The 19,533-nt window shown below is 41.0% G+C and overlaps 4 protein-coding genes across 4 annotated transcripts in view; all 4 read right to left on the bottom strand.

Annotated features, from left to right (window-relative positions):
• abca7 (ATP-binding cassette, sub-family A (ABC1), member 7) overlaps window positions 1-2,283 on the bottom strand; it is a 30,278-nt gene extending 27,995 nt beyond the window's left edge. The window contains exons 1-4 of the mRNA XM_080506229.1: window positions 2,202-2,283; window positions 1,246-1,343; window positions 871-964; window positions 245-386 (exon numbers count right to left, since the gene is read on the bottom strand). Of these exons, the coding sequence (XP_080362355.1) occupies window positions 245-386; window positions 871-964; window positions 1,246-1,311 (302 nt within the window). The 5' untranslated portion in view covers window positions 1,312-1,343; window positions 2,202-2,283. The remainder of the gene's footprint in view (window positions 1-244; window positions 387-870; window positions 965-1,245; window positions 1,344-2,201) is intronic.
• Window positions 2,284-2,559: 276 nt separating this feature from the next.
• On the bottom strand, window positions 2,560-11,797 carry LOC308137635 (amyloid-beta A4 precursor protein-binding family A member 3). The gene is made up of 11 exons (XM_080506387.1): window positions 11,569-11,797; window positions 9,666-10,644; window positions 9,289-9,319; window positions 9,056-9,201; window positions 8,735-8,821; window positions 7,780-7,947; window positions 5,904-6,083; window positions 4,882-5,094; window positions 3,928-4,047; window positions 3,596-3,736; window positions 2,560-3,448 (listed from the first exon to the last, which is right to left on the bottom strand). Exons 2-11 carry the CDS (start codon window positions 10,641-10,643, stop codon window positions 3,377-3,379), a joined length of 2,136 nt encoding a protein of 711 aa, XP_080362513.1. The 5' UTR covers window position 10,644; window positions 11,569-11,797; the 3' UTR covers window positions 2,560-3,376.
• Window positions 11,798-12,434: 637 nt separating this feature from the next.
• Window positions 12,435-16,332, bottom strand: pex11g (peroxisomal biogenesis factor 11 gamma). Its single transcript, XM_080506388.1, has 5 exons — window positions 16,200-16,332; window positions 14,946-15,146; window positions 14,367-14,545; window positions 13,787-13,855; window positions 12,435-13,633 (listed from the first exon to the last, which is right to left on the bottom strand). Exons 1-5 carry the CDS (start codon window positions 16,260-16,262, stop codon window positions 13,420-13,422), a joined length of 726 nt encoding a protein of 241 aa, XP_080362514.1. The 5' UTR covers window positions 16,263-16,332; the 3' UTR covers window positions 12,435-13,419.
• Window positions 16,333-17,887: 1,555 nt separating this feature from the next.
• LOC308137127 (FYN-binding protein 1) overlaps window positions 17,888-19,533 on the bottom strand; it is a gene marked incomplete at its 5' end in the record, with an annotated part of 11,695 nt that continues 10,049 nt past the window's right edge. The window contains 7 exons of the mRNA XM_080505701.1: window positions 17,888-18,022; window positions 18,148-18,185; window positions 18,547-18,580; window positions 18,674-18,836; window positions 19,029-19,071; window positions 19,214-19,274; window positions 19,508-19,524. Of these exons, the coding sequence (XP_080361827.1) occupies window positions 17,997-18,022; window positions 18,148-18,185; window positions 18,547-18,580; window positions 18,674-18,836; window positions 19,029-19,071; window positions 19,214-19,274; window positions 19,508-19,524 (382 nt within the window). The 3' untranslated portion in view covers window positions 17,888-17,996. The remainder of the gene's footprint in view (window positions 18,023-18,147; window positions 18,186-18,546; window positions 18,581-18,673; window positions 18,837-19,028; window positions 19,072-19,213; window positions 19,275-19,507; window positions 19,525-19,533) is intronic.

The raw sequence follows: 19,533 nt of genomic DNA, 5'->3' as shown, positions 1-19,533 counted from the left end.
CACAAAAGTGGCTGTATCTCTTGATGGACATTTACATTATAATGTGCAAAACATGCAGCTTTGGCGACCAAATAAACAGAACTATAAGCACGGCAAAGGCCAATGACAGCATGCTGGAAATTAATCACGGAGATTTTCACATTTAAAATCTACCGGTACTCAGATTTCTGCGTGTGAGTCGGACCACTGTGTCGACTCCACCGCCTCGTACGGTCGACCCTGAGCCTGCTTTAAGTCCACCTACATGGAATTATCAAAGTTTCCAGCTTGGCCGGGCGTCTCCCCTGGAGTCGGGTTGTGGAAGCAGGGGTTGTTGATGTTGCAGATAATGCCTTGAATCCAGGGCAAGGTACCCGCGGATGGCAAGGCTTTGTTTGGAAAGTGACCTACAAGCGGAGGAGAAACGAAAACAGTCAAGCAAAAGAGGATTAGGCCTGAGACACGAAACAAAGAAAACACAGTGTGAGCGACCCGGGGAAACAATACCCAAACAGTTATTACATAATAAAGTATGGTATCTCAAAAAATAGGATAAGATCATTAAAAAAAAAAATACAAAAACGGCAACATAAAAACTGAATTTTATGGGAAATTTTAAATATTACTGAAATAAAAACAAGGATGACAACTGTTTGATGTTCTGCTACGTCTTTTCATGTTGTGTCTCTCTCTTATGTAGACATGTTACGTCACCCTCCGTTAAACCACAACGAGTTAGACAAGGTCAGCAGCAGTTCAGGAAAACCAAGGTGCATGTGTGGAAAAGAGACACTGAGAAAGAGTTAATCCTCTTTAGGTGTTTGGCAAAGGGCCTTTTTTCAGACGTGTGCGTGTGTGTGTGTGTGTGCACGATACGATAACGTTACTCACATTGGCTCTGTTTATATGGTGGGTGTGAATGACGAACAGAGATGAGGATGACAAAGAGGAAGAGTGGCCAGAGGAGCTCGATGATCAGCTGGATCTGCATGAGGGGGAAAAATATATATACATATTCTGAAAGCTTCAGTGACCAGTAGAGCAGAACTACCAACTCACACATCTATTGCTGCATACTGAGGCACATTACAGTGCAATATGGTTCAAATAAAGTTTCATCTCATTTAATATCAAAGCTGTGTCTCATGCCATTGATTTATTTGCACTTGCACTTTTGGATTTGTCAACAAGAGTAATCAAACTATCGCTTCAGAAAGTTCACATGTGAAGGTGTTTTTCTTTTCAGGAGAAAGAGGAGTGGTCTACCTTGTTCCTTCTCCGGTATGTGATGTTCTTCCAGAGCAGGAGGACCAGCTGTTTGATAAAACCCATTGCTTCCAGCGGCTACCTGACCATGACGAGATCTTGCAAAACAAAATGTGGGGAGGTTAAAAATCATCTTAGCGAGCCAATATTATGACCACAAACTTTTAGGAGGCACACATGGCTGCAAATTCCTCCTGACATCACAACTGGAGTTATTTTTGTCACATGACATATCAGTGTTCAGCATCATGAAAGGGACACCTTTTTTGGAATTAGTAAGCAAAAGCTGGTCAGAATGAGTAAGTACTGAGTTGGACAAGAAGAAAGCCAACCCTGTCCGTGACTGTTGACGGTATAGGCTGGTCTTTCGTGGCCATTGTGATCTGCTCAACTCTGACAATCCCCTGCTTGATCCTGAAATCCTCCTGATCCAAACAGCTTACCTGTCCTCCTCCCACACATTCACTTTTGCTCTGGCACTGCTTCTTGTAGTAAATAATCTGAAGCTGCAAGGGGTGAAAGCCACGAATCTATGTGGTCAGGGTTATTTCCCTTTGCAATTCCACCAGCATTCTGCATCCATGTACTGACACGACAAGGCTCTGCCGATATTGTCCAGTTTCAGCAACTATTTTGACCAATATATCCCATCAAGTGGCTCCATTTCCTGTTTGGCAGCGACACCAAAACATGAGCAGGTTCCTGTTGCACTGCCCCATCCTTGCCAATCAATGGAGAAACCCCTGCAATCTTCTCTCGGCGTACAAATATATGACATATGTTTTGATAAACAAAACAAAAAAAGGTAAACAAAAGTGAAAAGGGAGTTTGCGGCTAGCTTCCTTCAATTAGCATCCTTCACAGAAACAACTTATCGCCGAAACGAGCTTCCTCAAAAACACAATAAACACACTTAGTAATGAGCTCCTCGGTGTGAACTCGCTGTTAATGATTACCTTTCTCTGATTAAGGTGATTAAAAACTGCTCCGGACTCCTCAGGCAGACCAGCGGCAGGCAGCTTGACATTGACTCACCGGGCTTCAGCCAGCAGGCGTAAGCAGAGGGTCCCGCCCACCGGTCACGCTGATTGGTCCAAACACAATCAACGGGGTGGAGCCGAGTAAGCCGCCCGAGAAGCTGATTGGCTGTCTTGTTTTGTTGTGGAAGTGAAGAACAGCTGATTGTCCAACGACTGACAGAGGAAGTCATAGTGACAGCCTCGATGGTAAGAACTGAAGTCTTAAATTCACATAGAAATAAAAATGATTTATTAGTAGAAACATTGCATTTCAACCTGTAACTTGGAATAACACTGAAATAATATCATATACATTGCATATGCAGTTCGTTATTATCAAGAAGGGATTTATCAAAGCTTATTTCTAAATGAGCAGAATAAAAGCGTGTCATTTTTCAAAAGTCAATGATACAAAAAGCATGTTTGAAACACACAGCAACCACTGAGTCTCAATAAATAACATCAAGACATCTTATGACATTTTAATGTAGATCAAAATGCACAAATTCATAAAAAATATAAGTATTTCTCTATCAAATAAGGCTTAAAAATTGTGCATACCTGCATCATGTCAGGCACAATGAAGCGTTTGTAATGAATGAACCAGAGCATCACATTGACTGGCCCTCTCTGAGGCTTGCAGCAGACATTTGTTCATGTGGACGTGACAAACTGGAAGTACGTCACAGTGAAACACATAGACCGCTAGTCCTGATTTAATAACAACCCCATCAAGCATATTTTCCTCAGGCACCCTGGCATCAAACAACAGGCTCGTAAAGCCATGAAGACAGTATAATAGGTGATGTATATCACTTAGTGAGTTAGTGAAGTCAAAATATGAAGCCCTTACATGTTATAGCATCGCAACTATTGCATGAAGTATCCAAATATCTGATGAATATAAATGAAGTGCAACCTTTTATCCCCGTCATTTTACATATTTCCTATTAAAAAATTTACTTTTTCTTGAAAATATATAACTAGTGTAGCTTGTGGTATTCAGTGTTGTGACGACAGTTCTGTGCTGTAATATCAATTGCATAATATTTTCCGCTCAGGTAGCTTGGACACTGGAGTATTTATTTTTGCGTTATTGAAGAGGCCGATGGTCAAAGAAACACGGGCTGCTCTTGTCCTGTCAGGAGTCGATATGTTGACGCCGGCATCGTCTTCAAATGAATCTGTTCAGGAGGAGAGAAAAATATGGTTTTTGTCTATGGCATGTGCTTAAATTCACAAATTTAAAACAAACTTTAAAAGAAATGCACCACTGTATTTTTGTTACTATTGTACCGAAATGTAAGTTGAAAGCTTTCATCACTTCTCACCTCTCCGATGGCGTTTGTCAGGATCTGGATGATCTTGTCGTGTGGCGTTGCAACAACACTCTGCCCGTTGATCTCAATGATTCGGTGCCCGACACGAATCCCTCCTCTCTCTGCTATTCCTCCACGCATCAGACTGCAGATCTGAAACAGAAGAAATGAAACATAACATTTTGATTTAAAGAAAAAAACCCCACCACAACATTTCATTTCCTTATGCAAAGAGGGAAAGCTGATCAAGTTGATGGGGACTTGTTGATCTGACAGGTTGTGCATTACACTGAAACAAGAGGAATACTGAATGTATATGGACAAATGCATGTATGATGACTTACAATGCCATCCTCCACACTGAAGCCGAGCTGAAACTTTACATCGGGCCTCCTGATGATCGCCATGGTGACAGGAGGACAGTGGACAATGCTCAGCTTCACATACTTTTGGTTTTTCAGATCCTGAGTTGAAAAAGCAGAAACAATATGATTTGTCAAGCAACAGTTACAGTGGAATTAGTTGTTTTTTTTATCAGTCCAAAACTATATAGATTTTACAGAATTGATTCTTATTGATGTAGGTAATGGATGGTTATACTTTTTATAAAAAAAAAAAGAAGAAGTTTCTATTGACAGATACCAGTCAAACAAACAAACAAACTGTTTTAAAATATGAGTCGAAGTATGAGCTGTTTTCACTCGGCAAGAAAGGAGAGAAAGCGAGTTTGCAGAAAGAATGAGGAGGTTGTTATGACATTTCAGTGTTTTTACAAAATAAATACATTTTTGATGATGAGAAAAACAAAGAAATAAAGAGCTGATGATAAAACAATGGCACGAGGTACAGCGTGGTGGACTTGGGATTGGAAGGTCACAAGTTTGAATCCCACTGCTGACAGGTCACCACTGTGGTTCACTGTGGCAGCCCACTGCTCCTCTTAAAGACTTCAAAAACTAGAAAGGTGAACAGTTCTACATGTACTCAAGCTCTCAGTCACATAAAACCAAACTGGCTTTCAGCCACTAAACGTAAAATATTATATTCCTCAATTCTAAAACAGAAAAAAAAAAAAAAAAAAAAAGCGAAATCAAAGTGCTCCTGAAAATGTAGGTGTCCTGATCCACACTGAAAACAGTGCCACCTGCTGCACCACCACAACCACATAGTGGCTGTAAAAAGGTGATCAAGTTCACACCAAGAGTGTAATAACTTCCACGTGCGTGTGATTTGTGTTCATGACTTTTTATTTATTCCATTTCTGGTTTGAGCTCCTTTTTGTCTCGCCTCAAACTTACTCTGATGATGTTCTGGCAGGCGGTGATGGGCAGACCCACCAGGCTGGTTCCATTGATGGACATAATGCGGTCACCGATGCTGAGCTCACCACAGCGCTCGGCTGGACCCCCATGAAGCAGGTTGGCCACAACAACCGTGGGCAGAATGGAGCCCCAGCCCGACTCCACCACCGCGAGTCCCAGGATCTCTCCGGAAGCCTTGGTGATGGCAATCTGAATCAAAAACACCAAACGGCATCAATGAATCCGCACATCATTAACAATATATACATTTTCAATTTAGTGTGTTCAGTGTGTTATTAATAAAACTATAGTTTATGCTTAAATGTTATATCTTCAGAGGTGTCAAACTATTTAGCTCAGGGGCCTGGTTTAATCCTACTGAGGAAAGACTGGTGCAGTGATAGCATACTACAAGAGCACAGATCACTCCTGCCACAGTCTCTTTTCAGACTGTGAGCAAAGGACAGAGACTTGTGCAGCCTTTACTTTGCATGCGTTCACAAACTCACCATCTGGTATTTGTTTAATATTGATGCTATTTTGCAATGCCAACGAGAATTGTTTCAAGCAGCTAAGTTGTAAGCTAAGTCTGTAAGTTGTATTACATTGCCGTCATGTGGTGTTCAGTTCTGCTCATCTTCTATACTATACCAGCCCATAAAAGGATTGACTTGTAAAGAGAAATATAGAAAGACATAAATTAAAATGAAATGCAGGTTTTTGAACTCAAATATCCAGAGAAAATCCAGAAGCATACAGGGTGATGTTTGCCCTGAGCCTCGAACCAGGGAGTCTACACGTTGACCACGACAGCACTGTGCAGCCCATATATCGTCTTATTGGAATAGTGGGACCCCCCGTGGCTACATTAGGAACTGCTGGACTGTATCCTCTTGTGGGCAACCAGTGCCAGAATCGGTGTCATGCCTGAACCAGACACAATGTTTCTTAAAACATATTCACGTACCAGACTTCTGATTATGCATAATATTTCAAGAATATTGAATACAATCACTTACATCTCGGAGGTTCTGGGAGTCGGAGAAGTGGGCCAGGTCTCCGTTGTAAAGCTCTTGGTTTTCCAGGTAGTCGCTGTACTCGCCCGGCCTCAGATCACTGGCCTTGATGCCGTTGACTTGGAGAAACTGCTGGTAGGCCACCCCGAATGCCTGCCCGATAGCCTGAGCTATGACCTGAGCCTGGTAGGAGGAACAAAAGTTACTCGGCTTCCACCACTGCCGCTACAAAAATGCCAACGAGGACAGTCTATATTTGAATGGAGAAGCCATTTGTTAAATAAATGCCTCTCCGTCACTTTTGTAAACTTCATTTTCTTATGAACAAATAGAAGCAAATGGGCATATTTGCAAAATTCTAAAGAGTAGAGAGTAGACACGTGTCACATCGGACAGTAGAAAGTGTCTTTGCTCCACAAGTTGTTTTTTTTGTTTTTATAACTTTGTCAATATTTAAAATAGATTTCTTACATTCACTCGTCACCTTTTCAATGACTTCTCAAGAATGAAACATGTAATATTAGATGCCTTCAACTATGAAAGCACGGGCTTCATGGCCTTCTGCCTTCCACAGCTAATTAGTTGCTAAAAGAAACTCCTCTTCCTCCTATTCAGTGAAACTGGGACGACGGCCAGGCCACTTGTACATTCAGGGGAACTCGCTGGCCGTCTCCGAGAATAAAACCAGGCCAGCTGAGCCTGAAACTGTTGCCCAGCAGGAAGGAGCTTGTTGGTTAGGAGGCTGTGCAAAGCAATGAGCTCGATAATACTGAACAATGAACCAGAGTGCATCGTTGTTCATCAATGTTTTTTAAAAGAAAAACTAAAGAGGGCTCCACACCTAATGAAATCATTATGTGACTGCAGTTAGTTTAATGGTTTAAAATGACCATCAGGCAGAATAACATTAATCAGTAAAAATATGTATAGTTGTGTAGAAATTATTGAGAAAATGCTGCATTGCCTTTGATTTGTTCTCATTAATTTAGGGTGAATTACTTAACATATCCTGACACGATGATGGTGACTGATGCTTCTAGAGCCTCATTAATGTTCTAATGTCAATATTAAGCAGATGTGCTTGTTTATCCACCAAGCATGATTTATTTTAGTCTTCCAACAAACTGCTGCTCTGACATTTCTATATACAGGTTTTTACAAAGCTACACAATATTAAGTAATTGTACCATATTTGATCTTTTCATTTAGACGCTACCTTTTATGTCCATTACCCATTGCCCTTTCCACTGCACTCCATCATTAAAAAAAAAAAATGTTGTGACCTTTCAGATAGAGCTTTTAAATCATGGATAATTAAAACAGAACTTGTTGTTTACAAATAATAATCTAATTAATTAAAATGCAACACAAACTGCTTGTCAGGACCGACCAACAAAGCAGGATGATTGAATGAGGAACTGAATCAGCATCTCGACTGTCCTTCTGTTGTCAGTGGTCAAATTATAATTACACTTAATTCAACTAAAAATACACTTAAAGCTCTTTCTTTGCATTCCTGAAAAAAAATAGAAGACAAACAGCAAAAAGCATAGACATCGCAAATATCCGTTACTAACAAATAGTCTCCTGTATGAACAGTAGAACTGTAAATAAACTTTACATCAACATGCAAGGACAAACATGGCTGACATTACAGCGTGAAGCTTTGCTTAAAGCCTTACATGCAGAAACAATGCATTTTAATGGATGCATGTACTTTTAAGGTGGTCGTTCTTGTTCGGGTTGTTAGTCAAGATTATATTCGACAGTTCTTCTCGGCTGGCGGTGGCGCTTGAAAACTAACAAAGATGGAAGAGGAAACACGCCATGCGGATCAGTCAGCCACAGTGTGTGAACAGAAACCTTCTGATCGACTCACATCCTCCGACGTGAAGACGTGGCAGATCATTACGCACTTCTTCTGAGACGAAGTAGAGGCCGGGTCACCATCCTGCCCTTTGCGTTTCCTTCGAGCCATCAGGACCACAATGTCCTCGATGTCGGCGATGTAAGAGATCATCTGCAGAGCGTGATCCATCATGGCTTCCTGAGAGGCAAACGGCACACGAGGACGTTAATGTTCTGTATCACAGAGAAGCCGGGAGAACATGAAACCCACAGACCTAAACATGTCGGAGTAAGATGGACACGACAAAACACAGTTTTAATACAACAACCTGGATAATGAAATGATTTAGACGCAAAATGATTAAAAAAAAAAACCCAATGTGGTTCAAATAGTAATTTGTGGGTTTGCAAAGACACCATTTGTAAACAAAACTGTTAGAAAACACCAAATTGCACATCCTGACATGAATAAGTATGATTCTGTGGAGTAAAATACACTCTAGTGTTGCTGCAATGCTACTGGAGACGCCTCATAGCGAGCCCACTCATGTATCACGTATTTCTTCTGTAGGCGCTCAGTGTTAAGGTGAACATTTAAATGTGCTCTGGTTCACTGTTGAAAAGAAAAAGAGAACATGAACATGAATCAAACCAGATCTACAGGCAGTTCACACATTTAGCTTTGGATCATGATGGAAGAGCATCATTTCATAAAAGCCAACAAATTCAAGTGGATCATAAAATTTTAATGCTAATATCGCAATTTGCATTTTACATTTTGACTCTCTTCATGATCTAACTTACAAGACATTAGAATTAATATCACAATGTAAAAAAACACTAAGAGACAATGTTTTTTGAAGGGCAAACAATATTACAAAAAACATTTATTTTTGGCGATTAATACCTATAACTTCCTATATTATGAAATTAAAAAACTTCAGACAAAACCATTAGATCTTAACAGACGAGATGGTGTTACGTACCTGTGTGTCAGCAGTGAGCACTTTGATTCGCTGAGTCGAGATGAATAAATCCACTTCCGTCTTTGGCTGAGACTCTCCCTCTGGAGCCTAAAAGAAGCAGTCTGGTCACATTCAGCACTACAACGCTGGAAACAAATGTCTGGTATATAATGTGCATCTTTCATTCAACAGTGAAATCACAACCAGCTAATGGCATCCTGATACATTTGATATAAAAAAAAAAGCATTTTCTTCCCTCTAAAGGCAACAAATATAAAAGTTTTATGTGGGAAAAAATGGTTGCTACTGACTGTATTCACTACATTTCTGAAGATACTTCACCTTTATCCGATCCACAGCCTCCTGGGCCTGAGCCATACGTGCATTTGTTGATGGATTTCTATCCGATTTGATCTGAGTGGAGCCCAGGTACTTCGCACCAAATATCACTCCGTCCAGCAGGTCCTCGGGGTCGCAAGGGCCGGGCACTGAAATGTGTCACACGACGACGCATTAAGAGCTTGGCATCAGCATTTTTGAAAGATGAGTTGAAGAGGAGCCTTGAAGTGACTCACCGTTTTTATACGAGGGCTGGTCATCAGCGCTCTACGGCGACAAGAAGACCAAAGAGACTCATTTAAACAAGTTGGCAGCGGCACAACAGATATTCAGTCAATACAGTGATATTTACTTGATCGATCCCTTTGCTGGTTGTAGCTTCACAAAAACAAAAAATAACAAGCATTATTAAGTGACTATTTTTCCAAACTTGGATTTTGGATTTTGACTTTAAGCACATTCAGGAATTAAACAATACGGCATCGTGATGTATTTTAAGCTCACATCTGAGTAGGGGAAAAAAAAAAAAAAAAATCAATAATCTGAGTAACATCAGGATCAAGTGTAGAAGCCACAACAAAACATTTGAAGGTGTTTAAACAAAAGTGGCGACCTGCTCGCTCTCCGCGGCAGCCTCTTGGTCCGGCGGCTCCTCCCCCACCTTCATCCACACCGGCTCAGGATACTCGTCATCAGGCAGTGAGGTGAAAGAGTCGTCTCTGTGGCGCCGACGCTCACCGTTCCCGTAATGCCCCCAGAACCTCTGAGCGTCCTCCTGACTGTAAGACACCGACACGACCGCGTCCACCGCCCCCGAATGAGGCGGGCAGCCGCCGGGGGTTGTGGCGCCGATCTGTGTGCACTGCAGCATGCCTAGCATGTCCCTCTGGTGGGCCTCAGAGAAGAGCAGCCCGGTGGTTTCACTGCTGTCGTCGGTCAACGGGAAAGGGCCGCACGCCTCCTCCTCCTCCTCCTCCTCAGACCGGTCGGGGGGGTGGCCACGGTGAGGCGTGCACCGACTGGGATGAGGCTCCTCCCCCATGAGCTGGAGCCGGCTGAGCAGGGTGTGAATGCGGCCGTGGTCTTCATCACTTGAAACTCTGTCGACGTGCTCCACCTCGTCACTGACCCTCTCAGTGTCCCTAAATGGCACCTCGTCATCCACCATGCTTTCACCTCCCGCTTTCTCTTCCTCAGGTTCTCCGCACTCACCTTCCAACGCCACCAGAATACCGTGAACTGGTTCTGTAATATTGTCAACGAGCTGCTGCCGGCCCACGTCAAGTGGCGCTGAACCGTTTCTCACATCCAAGGGCAGTAAAATGGACTCGTCCATGTTGGCGTTGTCCAAACTGTCAGCCGAGACGGGCAGGGCGGACTCGTCCAGCTCCTCCGCTGCCTCACTGGAGGAGTCTGATCTCCATTCTAACGGGGGAGGCTCAATCAAGTTGTAGGAATCCAGATCCTCTCCCTCGGAGCCTGGCGGAGCAGCTGCAGTCAGGGAGGTTATTTCCGCCACTGAGGCTCCATTCAGAGAGTCAGTCAGTAGTGCAGAGGCCGACTGATCAGATGAGCGGCAGTCTGAGTCCATCCTGTAAGAAGGCCCGTCACAAGACAACTCACATTGCTGCATTTACTGTTCACTGAACATGTGGAGAGACATGTAGTAAATCAAACAGTACAATCAGAGGAGGAATCATTTGGCCTCTTGTCCTTGTTGCCTAATAACCATCAAGATTAAAAAAAAAAAAAAAAAAAAAAAAAAATCAGGCTAAAGCTCAAAGTACGTGAACAGCATTTACAATACACGGAGTGTCACAAGCTGGTCAAAGCCTGTTGGCAACGTCCTCCTCACTAAAACACAGAATTCCTGTAGTGCAGATTTTATAGGGTTGATTAAAATGTTATTTATCACCTTTAAAGTCCTGCGTGAGCCGGCCAACAGACCGTATATCTGCAAAGTGTTTCCTGAGTATCAAACAGAAATCAGATGTGGAATGAAGATCCAGAGGAAGACGAGTTTGTCTCTTCATTTGAATATATATTTTTTTACTTCCTCTCTATAAGTTGTAACTAAAACTAACCAATTGAAATGTGCTGGCTATACGTTTTAAAAACTAAGAACAATACTTGCTCTAAAGTTAGAGTTGTCGTAGTATTTTTATTTGTATCATTCTCTATAGGTGTGTAAACAGAGGGCATGTAACACTATGCAAGACAAAAGAAAAAAGAAATCAAATGATGTTGCCTTAATAGGAACATCTTAGCATCTCTCTTCAGCCACAGACTTCGCAGCAGAGCAAAATCAGGGAAATGTGTAAAAGAAAGAAAATAAAAAACGGAACGTATATTCTCCACACTGCGAGTTAAAAAAACGAGTTAAAGTTAGCAGTCCCTGTAGCTGGAGGCTAACTAACTCATCGTCCCGGGCAGGAGAGCCCCACACACTGGAGACTGTCCAGCGGGGATGTGGGGAGTAAAACCCGGTGTTGTACCGAGAAGAGAGCAGCTCTCACCTGGTGCTGCAGATCTTCCTGGGAGTCTTTGTGTCCCGGACGGAGACTTCAGCGGCTGCCACGACTCAAGAGTCGACGTGGTGCGGAATCCGAAGCTTTCCCAGGAGTTTGGTCTTGTTTCATCTGTCATGCTAACGACGCCACGACTACCGGATGCGATACTTTCACGCCATCCTGGGATAAAGTGCTGTCGGGCACAGTTTGGGTGTCATTGTTGTTGCAGCTCCGGCTGAGGTCGACTGACAGCTTTTATTTATCGGCTGATTCTGTGTCCTTGCTGCGTTCAAGGGATTACGAACGTCCACTTTGAAAAATACCGTTATTAACACGGTCCAACGCAAGGTGTTGCTATTAAGTTATTAAGAATTAAGTTTGAAAAATAGGGATTGTTTTTTAAGGAACAAAACTTTTTTCATCAAATATGATTTCTCCGTATTGTGTTTTGATTTCGTTGCGCTGAGAAACAGCAATTTACGAGCACGTCCTTCAGCTCTTGAAAGCAACACTTGCGTACGTCAGCGTTAACATGGTATATGTGCCCCAGACCCGCTCAATCAAACATCGACTACTTGATGAGAGGGGAACTTTTTTAAAAGGTTATTTGACACACATTTGTGTTCTTTTATTTGTGACCTTCGGGACAAATCAAACCAGTTTGTCTGAGCTTCAGGAAACATAACTCAGATAACTCAAAATCGAAAATAGTTGGTAAACTGCAGCCCTAAAACATTTTTACAAGAAGACTTGTCAATGTCAGAGAGATAGGCACGGTTTAGTGTATTTAATGCAGAGATTAAGATCTGGGTGAATTCGGTTCGTATCCGATATATTAGCATTTATGTTTCGCAAAATATTCCAGGAGACAGTTGCAAAATCAAAACAAGTTTAATTAACTATTTAAATTACAAAATTATTTAACAATTGCAAAATAGTTACATATCAATTTTACCACGAGGACAGACATTTTCCATGAAAATCAAAGTGCAGCTAATTTCACCTATTTCAGTGTTGAGAGTAGCAAACGACTGCTTGTCAGTAGTTTAAGAATACTGAATATATCAACCAGTCTGAACAATCATAATGAGGAATGACAGTAATATCACAGCTTTTTGAAGAGGATGAATCCATCATGAGTCTGAAAGAAGTGTGTCTCAACACAATTTTTATGTAATTCCAGCATGAAATTGTAAAATCCAGAATTTAAATGGTGATGTGACATTATATTTCTTTTCGTCAAAATTACATTCTACAACTCTCAAAAAACGGGCATAAAAAAACAAAACAAAACAAAAAACCCCAAACAAAACCTCTTTACAGTGCTTTATTCACCGTGTCTCTTCAGCCTGTGTCTGACACAGTTTAAGTTTCTGTCTTTTTAAGCCTCCCATTCTGGAAATCTCATCTAATTGCCGAGTTATCAAGGCTTGAATTGGTTAAAGGGATCTGAATGTTACATTTCAGACACTTCTTTATTGTGTGTGTGTGTGTGTATATATATATATACATATGCTGATCAGCAGACTCACACAGAAAACGGAATTGCAGAACACCTGATTATTGAATGTTACAATCTTACTCCCACTGTCTGATCACTTAAGTATCCTAATATGCATAAAAAACCAATGACCTTTGATTTTCAGTTACATCTTTTGGAGCATTTGAATGATTGACTACCAATATATTTAATTGAACTTTTTTCAATACTCAAAAGTCCCAAATAATTATAATCTCATAGATGTTTCATACTTAATATTGAGATTAGGGCCTAAACTCTGACTGATCAAATCAAAGATCTACTCTGAATCATTTGTAGCATCTCCCATGCATTCACTGACGGATCACTTCTCATCTTCACTGTGAAGAATGCTCTGTACTGCTCGTGGCGTTCATCCGGATCAAATCAATCAGAGAGGAGGTGGTGCCCAGCAGACCCACCAGCCAGCTGGGAAAGCGTCCGGCCCACAGAAAGCCAGGCGGCATCCAGTGAATGGCATTGCCCAGGTCAGCCATCCTGCTAAAGATGGAGAGGATCTCCAGTTGCATCTGTCTGAAGAGCTGAGAGCGGCTGCAGAAAAAAAAAAAAAAAAAGCACAAGGTACCATGTGTGCCAGTCATTCCTGACACTTTACTGTAATGTTTTGACCCAATGTACCCTAATAAAAACATCCCTCACTACATCAACTCCCGTCAATCCAAAATGTGAAGGTAAACAAAATACCTGCTACGTCCTCCATCCCTCTCACGTTTCCTCAGCTTCTTCTTCAGTAGCAGCAAAACTCTGAGTGATCTGTAGAGCAAAGAAAAAAAAAAATCACATAATTCATTTTAAATCGTTGTAATAAATATGTAAAATTTAGCTCATAATGGGGTTACTTTCTGCTCGTCACAATTCGGGGGAATTCATGAAAATGAGAAGTGAAGTTAGTTTGAACTGATAATTATTTTCTACATTCAGAAAAGATTTCAAAAGTTCATCAATATGAGATGAAGTAATACACTGTAGTATGAAAACAGTATGAGGACTCCTCTATTCATGGTCCTCGGCCCCTCCGGTCTGCATCTCTGGAATCCTAAGAATGACTGAGAGCAAAGTCTGATGAAATGATATTCTAAAGCAGGTTGATCCAGTAGGTTTTAAATGTGCATGTGGTTTACAAAAAAAGTTGCTCTTGAGTATTTTTTGCTGTTCTGCTTGTTGAAATGGTCAATATTCATACCTACAAATTTACAAGTAAGGATTCTAGTAATCGCAAGTGGTCCGTCGATTGGATTGGTTGGAGCAGTATAAAGGCCGATACCTGAGGACGCCCAGGATCAGCGAGGTTCCCCACAGCACGGTGCTGAACAGCCACCATTTATCAGACTTCACGCTGATGAGCTCAGCGTCCGCAGCCCACGCGACGTGTTCAAAGGGGTAGTAGAGCTGATCTGCCACATTGTTCAGTACTGATATCCAGCGAACACCGGCGTCCTCCTCCTTTGGTAGAAAGGCCGACGGTAACAACTGCATTAATGACTGTAGTTCATGTGATACCATCATGGCACTGTTGAAACTGAAAAGTATTTCCCCGTCATACCTGGCTGAAGTTATTTTACTTCCTGATTTAGTTTTTACAGGGAAAGCAAGTTGTAAGTAACCAGTGATGTATGACTGTAGTCATATATTATATATACTTCCTATAGATGCTTACTATTTGTTTATTTACATTAACAGTAATGAATGCTGTTTTATCCAAACAAAAACAATTATGGTTCTTTCTTAATTCACATCAAACGTTCCCAGCGAGATGAGTGTTTAGCCAGCCTCCTGTAGTGGATTTATTCAGAATGATCAAACTTGAGAAGTGAACTGTTTCATTGTAGCTACAGTATATCACCCCAGATCCAAGCCCGTAGCTGTGGGAGTAGGCCAGCATGGAGAGATCGTCAAACAGCCTCAGCACCGTCCGGCAGTGGCTGAGCTGAGCAGAAAACAGCAGCAGACTTTTTCCGAGCTGCCGGGACGACGATCCGTTCAGTTCCGCCCCCCTGGAGAGGGCGCCTCCAACCAGCTGAGAGCCATAACAGAATGTCCTGATCTGCAGGGAAGAACACATAGAAATTAACACGTCTTTGTCTTTTTCATCGTAAATTGATCATTTAAAACAGCCTTTGCGAAGATAACTATTGGAGACCTCCATTCAAACCCATTTATCTACAACAATACTTTGAAGCAAATGAGGAAACTCAAATGCTCAAATATCACAAAATATTAGTAATAAAAATTAAACGAGTAAATGTAATGCCGCCCTCAAAATCAGATTATCCAAACCTTGATAATTAATTTATTAAAGTCGAACACAATATTAAAGCCACTGCTGCACCCTGGATAAACAGAGATTCTCAGCAAATTAAAATTATGAGCCTCTCTGGAACAACTCATGCATTTAATGACGGCAGTAAGCAAACAATGTGGTGCCAGTAAACGTAAATTAAAGTGGATAATATTGGCAACATCTATGTGTGTGTTCTTTTCCATACAGAGACCTACAGTCTGCTCATGCAGGATATTTAGCAGCATGTATACTTTGAATTGGCCATAGGATGAGGCTGGTAGTGAGACACAAGGCCACATCAGGTGTTAGGAAATGTGAGATCAACTCTCACAATAAAATACAAAATAGGATGAATATATTGTTCAGTGCTACCTGACAAACGTTCACAAAAAATCTTAACGTGTTGATTAATTGTTTTTGACCAAATAAAGGAGGTCACAGACTTTGCGTAAAGTTAAAGGCTATTCAGTTACCATTCAATGCCTTGTTTGAAAAATATAAACAAAGTCTGTATGTAATGTCTACTAATGGTTTTCATCATTTCATAAGTCGAAATTATTATGTGTTACAGCAAAGGATAAGTTGGTCAGGACCATTTTCCACAGAAACAAGTGAATAACAGACTGTGTTTAACGTGATTATTACAGTATTATATACGAACGGCACAGAGCAACAACAAAAAGTAATAAATTACACGTTGTTTTCGTGTCCAGTGAACTTTTAAAAACAGCTGGCGAAGCTGCACTACAACACACCAGGAAGGATTCAGTCGTTTGTTTCCTATAAAGCCAAATGCTGCGGCTCATCGGTACTCACAACTTTATCCCTGCCTCTGTAGGACTCCAGCAGGCGGACCAGAGACTCCACAGACTGCTGCATGTCTTCCCCGGGCTCAACAAGCCTTAATGTGTGGAGAACATTTCCAGGGTGAAGAGTTTCAGCTCCCAGCTGGACTTTAAAACAGGAAGCAGACCTTCCTCTGCTCCTCAATGCTGCTGCGCTCATACACAAACAGTCTGCTGCTGCCCCCTGCAGGCTGCTGTTTGCTACTGCTGTTACCGCTGCCGTGATTTAGAGACAGTCGACTGCTGCCCCCTACAGGCTGTTACGGTTGTTACTTCCGCTCCTGAAATTCTTTTTATCTTGAATAATTCTCAAGATGCTTTATAACTATGATACACTGAAATTTGAAGCCGCACACTTCTTGTTATGAGGCCAGTTCTCTTTTCAAGTCGTATGAGAGTAAATGAAAATGAAAAGATGATAATGATGATAGTCTTTATTATCCAGAGAAAAATATATGGCACCATTATTTTCAATGTAATTATGTGAACACACATGATGTGTCACAAAGATGTTGGTTTAACAACAATTTAAACATGAACCTGTTCTGAGCAGTGTCTGTACTTTGCCTGCAGATGAGCTGGAAATGCTGCTCATTGCTTATTTGTTGGACATTGTATTGTCACCAACTACTTCTGAGCACAGGGTCTCTTGGTGCAGCAGAGCACCTCGTATTCTCAGTTGGTAGAGCAGTCATCTCCCAATCTGAAGGTTGCAGATTCAATTCTCCGCCTTTACCTGTCCACATGTCGAAGTGTCCCTGAGCAAGACACTGACACTCAAACTGGTCCCAGTAGATGGACTGAGCGCCATGCTTGGCAGCATGTGGATGTGTGAATGTGTTTAATGATATAAAGTGCTTTGGGGACTGCTCAAGCAGCTGAAAAGCACTATTAAGTGAACTCCATTTTCATTCAACCAGACCATTCAAATGTGTTAAAAATGTGAGAATTGGGCAAGTTCTGGAAATTTAATGACCTTAAAATAAACAGTGTTTGAATGTTGCTTTAAAGCACTTTCATGTTGTTGTTTTCTTTTATTAAACAAATTCTTGGACTTCTGCTTCTACTGTGTTACTGTGATACGGTTCCACTTCCCAGTTTACTGTGTTCACATGATAACAACCCACATGTCCTCCTCCAGCGGTGCTGCTTTATCCCTGCAGTCATCATCAACCAAGAAGGGCATGCAACACAGCTCAGGTGGTCCAATTTATTTTCACACAACACTTAATAGATTTTCAAAACATTTTAAAACCTGAAAAAAAATTGTGAAAGATTAAAAAAAAAAAAAAAACAAGAAAAGAAAAGAACACAATGAAAGACATCTCATGAAAGTAAAATATGCATAACAAATGATCTCATGGGCCTGGGAAATATAAAATGCAACTTTGATAGTGTATTTATTTTATTTTCTATACAAACAGTTTAATAAACAACAATAATGACATGTCAGTTAATTCCAGCACAAGACGTCTGTGTGTGTGCGTGTGTGTGTGTGTGTGTGTGTCTGTGTGTGTGTGTGGGTGTGTCTCATATTAATGTGGGTTTGGCTGAGTTCAGTTTGAGCTTTTCATTAGTTTCACAGCTGAGTATAAATACCCAGCCTCACACAGCACAAAGATGAACAGTCCCTCTATAACTTCTAGACTTTGTAGACTTCATTGTGAATTTGTTTTCAGTTTTAGCTGTTGTCTTACATCACTTAAAGTTATGATTTCTTTATACAGTTCTTCCATTCTCTGTGAGTGAGTGATGTATACAACAATCTTTATGGGGCATCATTGTCATAAACATCTGAAACACAAAAGACAAAACAGAAAATTCATTTAAAAAAAAAAAAAGGCAAACATAGAGGGAATGTTTCAACTGGAAATGACATTTTGTCTTGATTTCATTACGGAACATTAAAAAAAACTCACCAACTGTATAGTCAACATCATCATAAATGTCTCCTTCCCTGCAAACAAAGTTTACTTCAGTTACTCTCTTGGGGAAACAAATCTGCATTTAACCCGTCGTATTCACACTTTAGAGCGATGGTGGAGGTCAGGGAACCACAGTGAGGTATGAACACTGAATCATCAAATGTCTGCTAATTTTGTTGAATAAATGGCGTAACATGCCATTATAAAATAATCCATTGGTAATCCATTAATCCATTTACCATTATAAAATCAAACTACAATAATAACAATTGTGTAAGTTCAAGATTAATTTAACATTTACAAACAGGTAATTATCTAGTTGAAGTATGAATAATATGAGTGGAAGCAAACCAACTGAAAGAGTCTCATATTAATTAAGGTGGATTCACTTACAATGTAAGGAGATAGGATCTGAACACATAGCCGTCTGTGAGGAGGAAGGGAAACACACACACACGCGTCATCGTGGCTTGTATGTAATATAATGTGCACAGAACACAGTTGCAGAGAGCTTACGTACATTTCCCGAGGCTGTTGCGACACAGAATCTTCTTGTCGTTGGTGAGCTGGATCACATCCACGATTTCTCCCTGAGTGACGTGCAAATCCTTCCCCCCAGGTTTCTTAATGACACAGTTGGGGTCCACCATCATGGTGTGCAGCACCGTGATGGGTCCTTCATACTGGGACACAACCAGCATCACACGGCTCAATGTCACAGATATTGTCATGAAGAGACGAGGCTTCTTGTGTTTTTTTTATTCATACGATTTCTTAGTAGAAAAACAGTTTGGAGGATCAACGTCTAGTTCTGCAGATGACACTACGACTTATTAACAATTAAATATCAAGGTGAAAATGTGAAGATGGTTTACCTTAAACTTCTTTCTCAGCTCTTTTTCCACTTTGGGACGCAAGCTGGAAAACATTAGTTCATTATTATTAGTCTCAGAAAAACTCATTAGAGATACAGATTCTGGATTCTCCTGAAGCAGACTGGGCTGTCCTCACACAGCAGAGCTACACAAAGTACTTTATAGAATCAGAAGAGAACATTTACCAGATTTCTGGTGGCGGCGGAGGGAAATCATCAGGTATCAGCTGAACGTCGTCGTAGTTGTCTGAAGGAAAATACAAAAGTCAATAACACTGAGTCGATCCTGACATCCAATGACACGAAAGGTTAAAGGCGGTCGTCAATCAGGGTTGGAGGAAAATATGTACAAAATCAAACACATTTCTCACCAACTTTTCACAGGAAAAAAATAATCATGAACAACGTCACTGCTGCTTTTTGATCGCTGTTAAAAGTTGTACAAGTGGTGTGGAACTTATACACTTTAAGGGCACTTACCATCATCAACAATTGAACTGCAAAAA

The sequence above is a fragment of the Blennius ocellaris genome, assembly GCF_963422515.1.
Source record: "Blennius ocellaris genome assembly, chromosome: 12".
Taxonomy (NCBI): domain Eukaryota; kingdom Metazoa; phylum Chordata; class Actinopteri; order Blenniiformes; family Blenniidae; genus Blennius; species Blennius ocellaris.
Note: the sequence above shows the minus strand (reverse complement) of the source record. Positions and strands in the feature narration are given on the sequence as shown.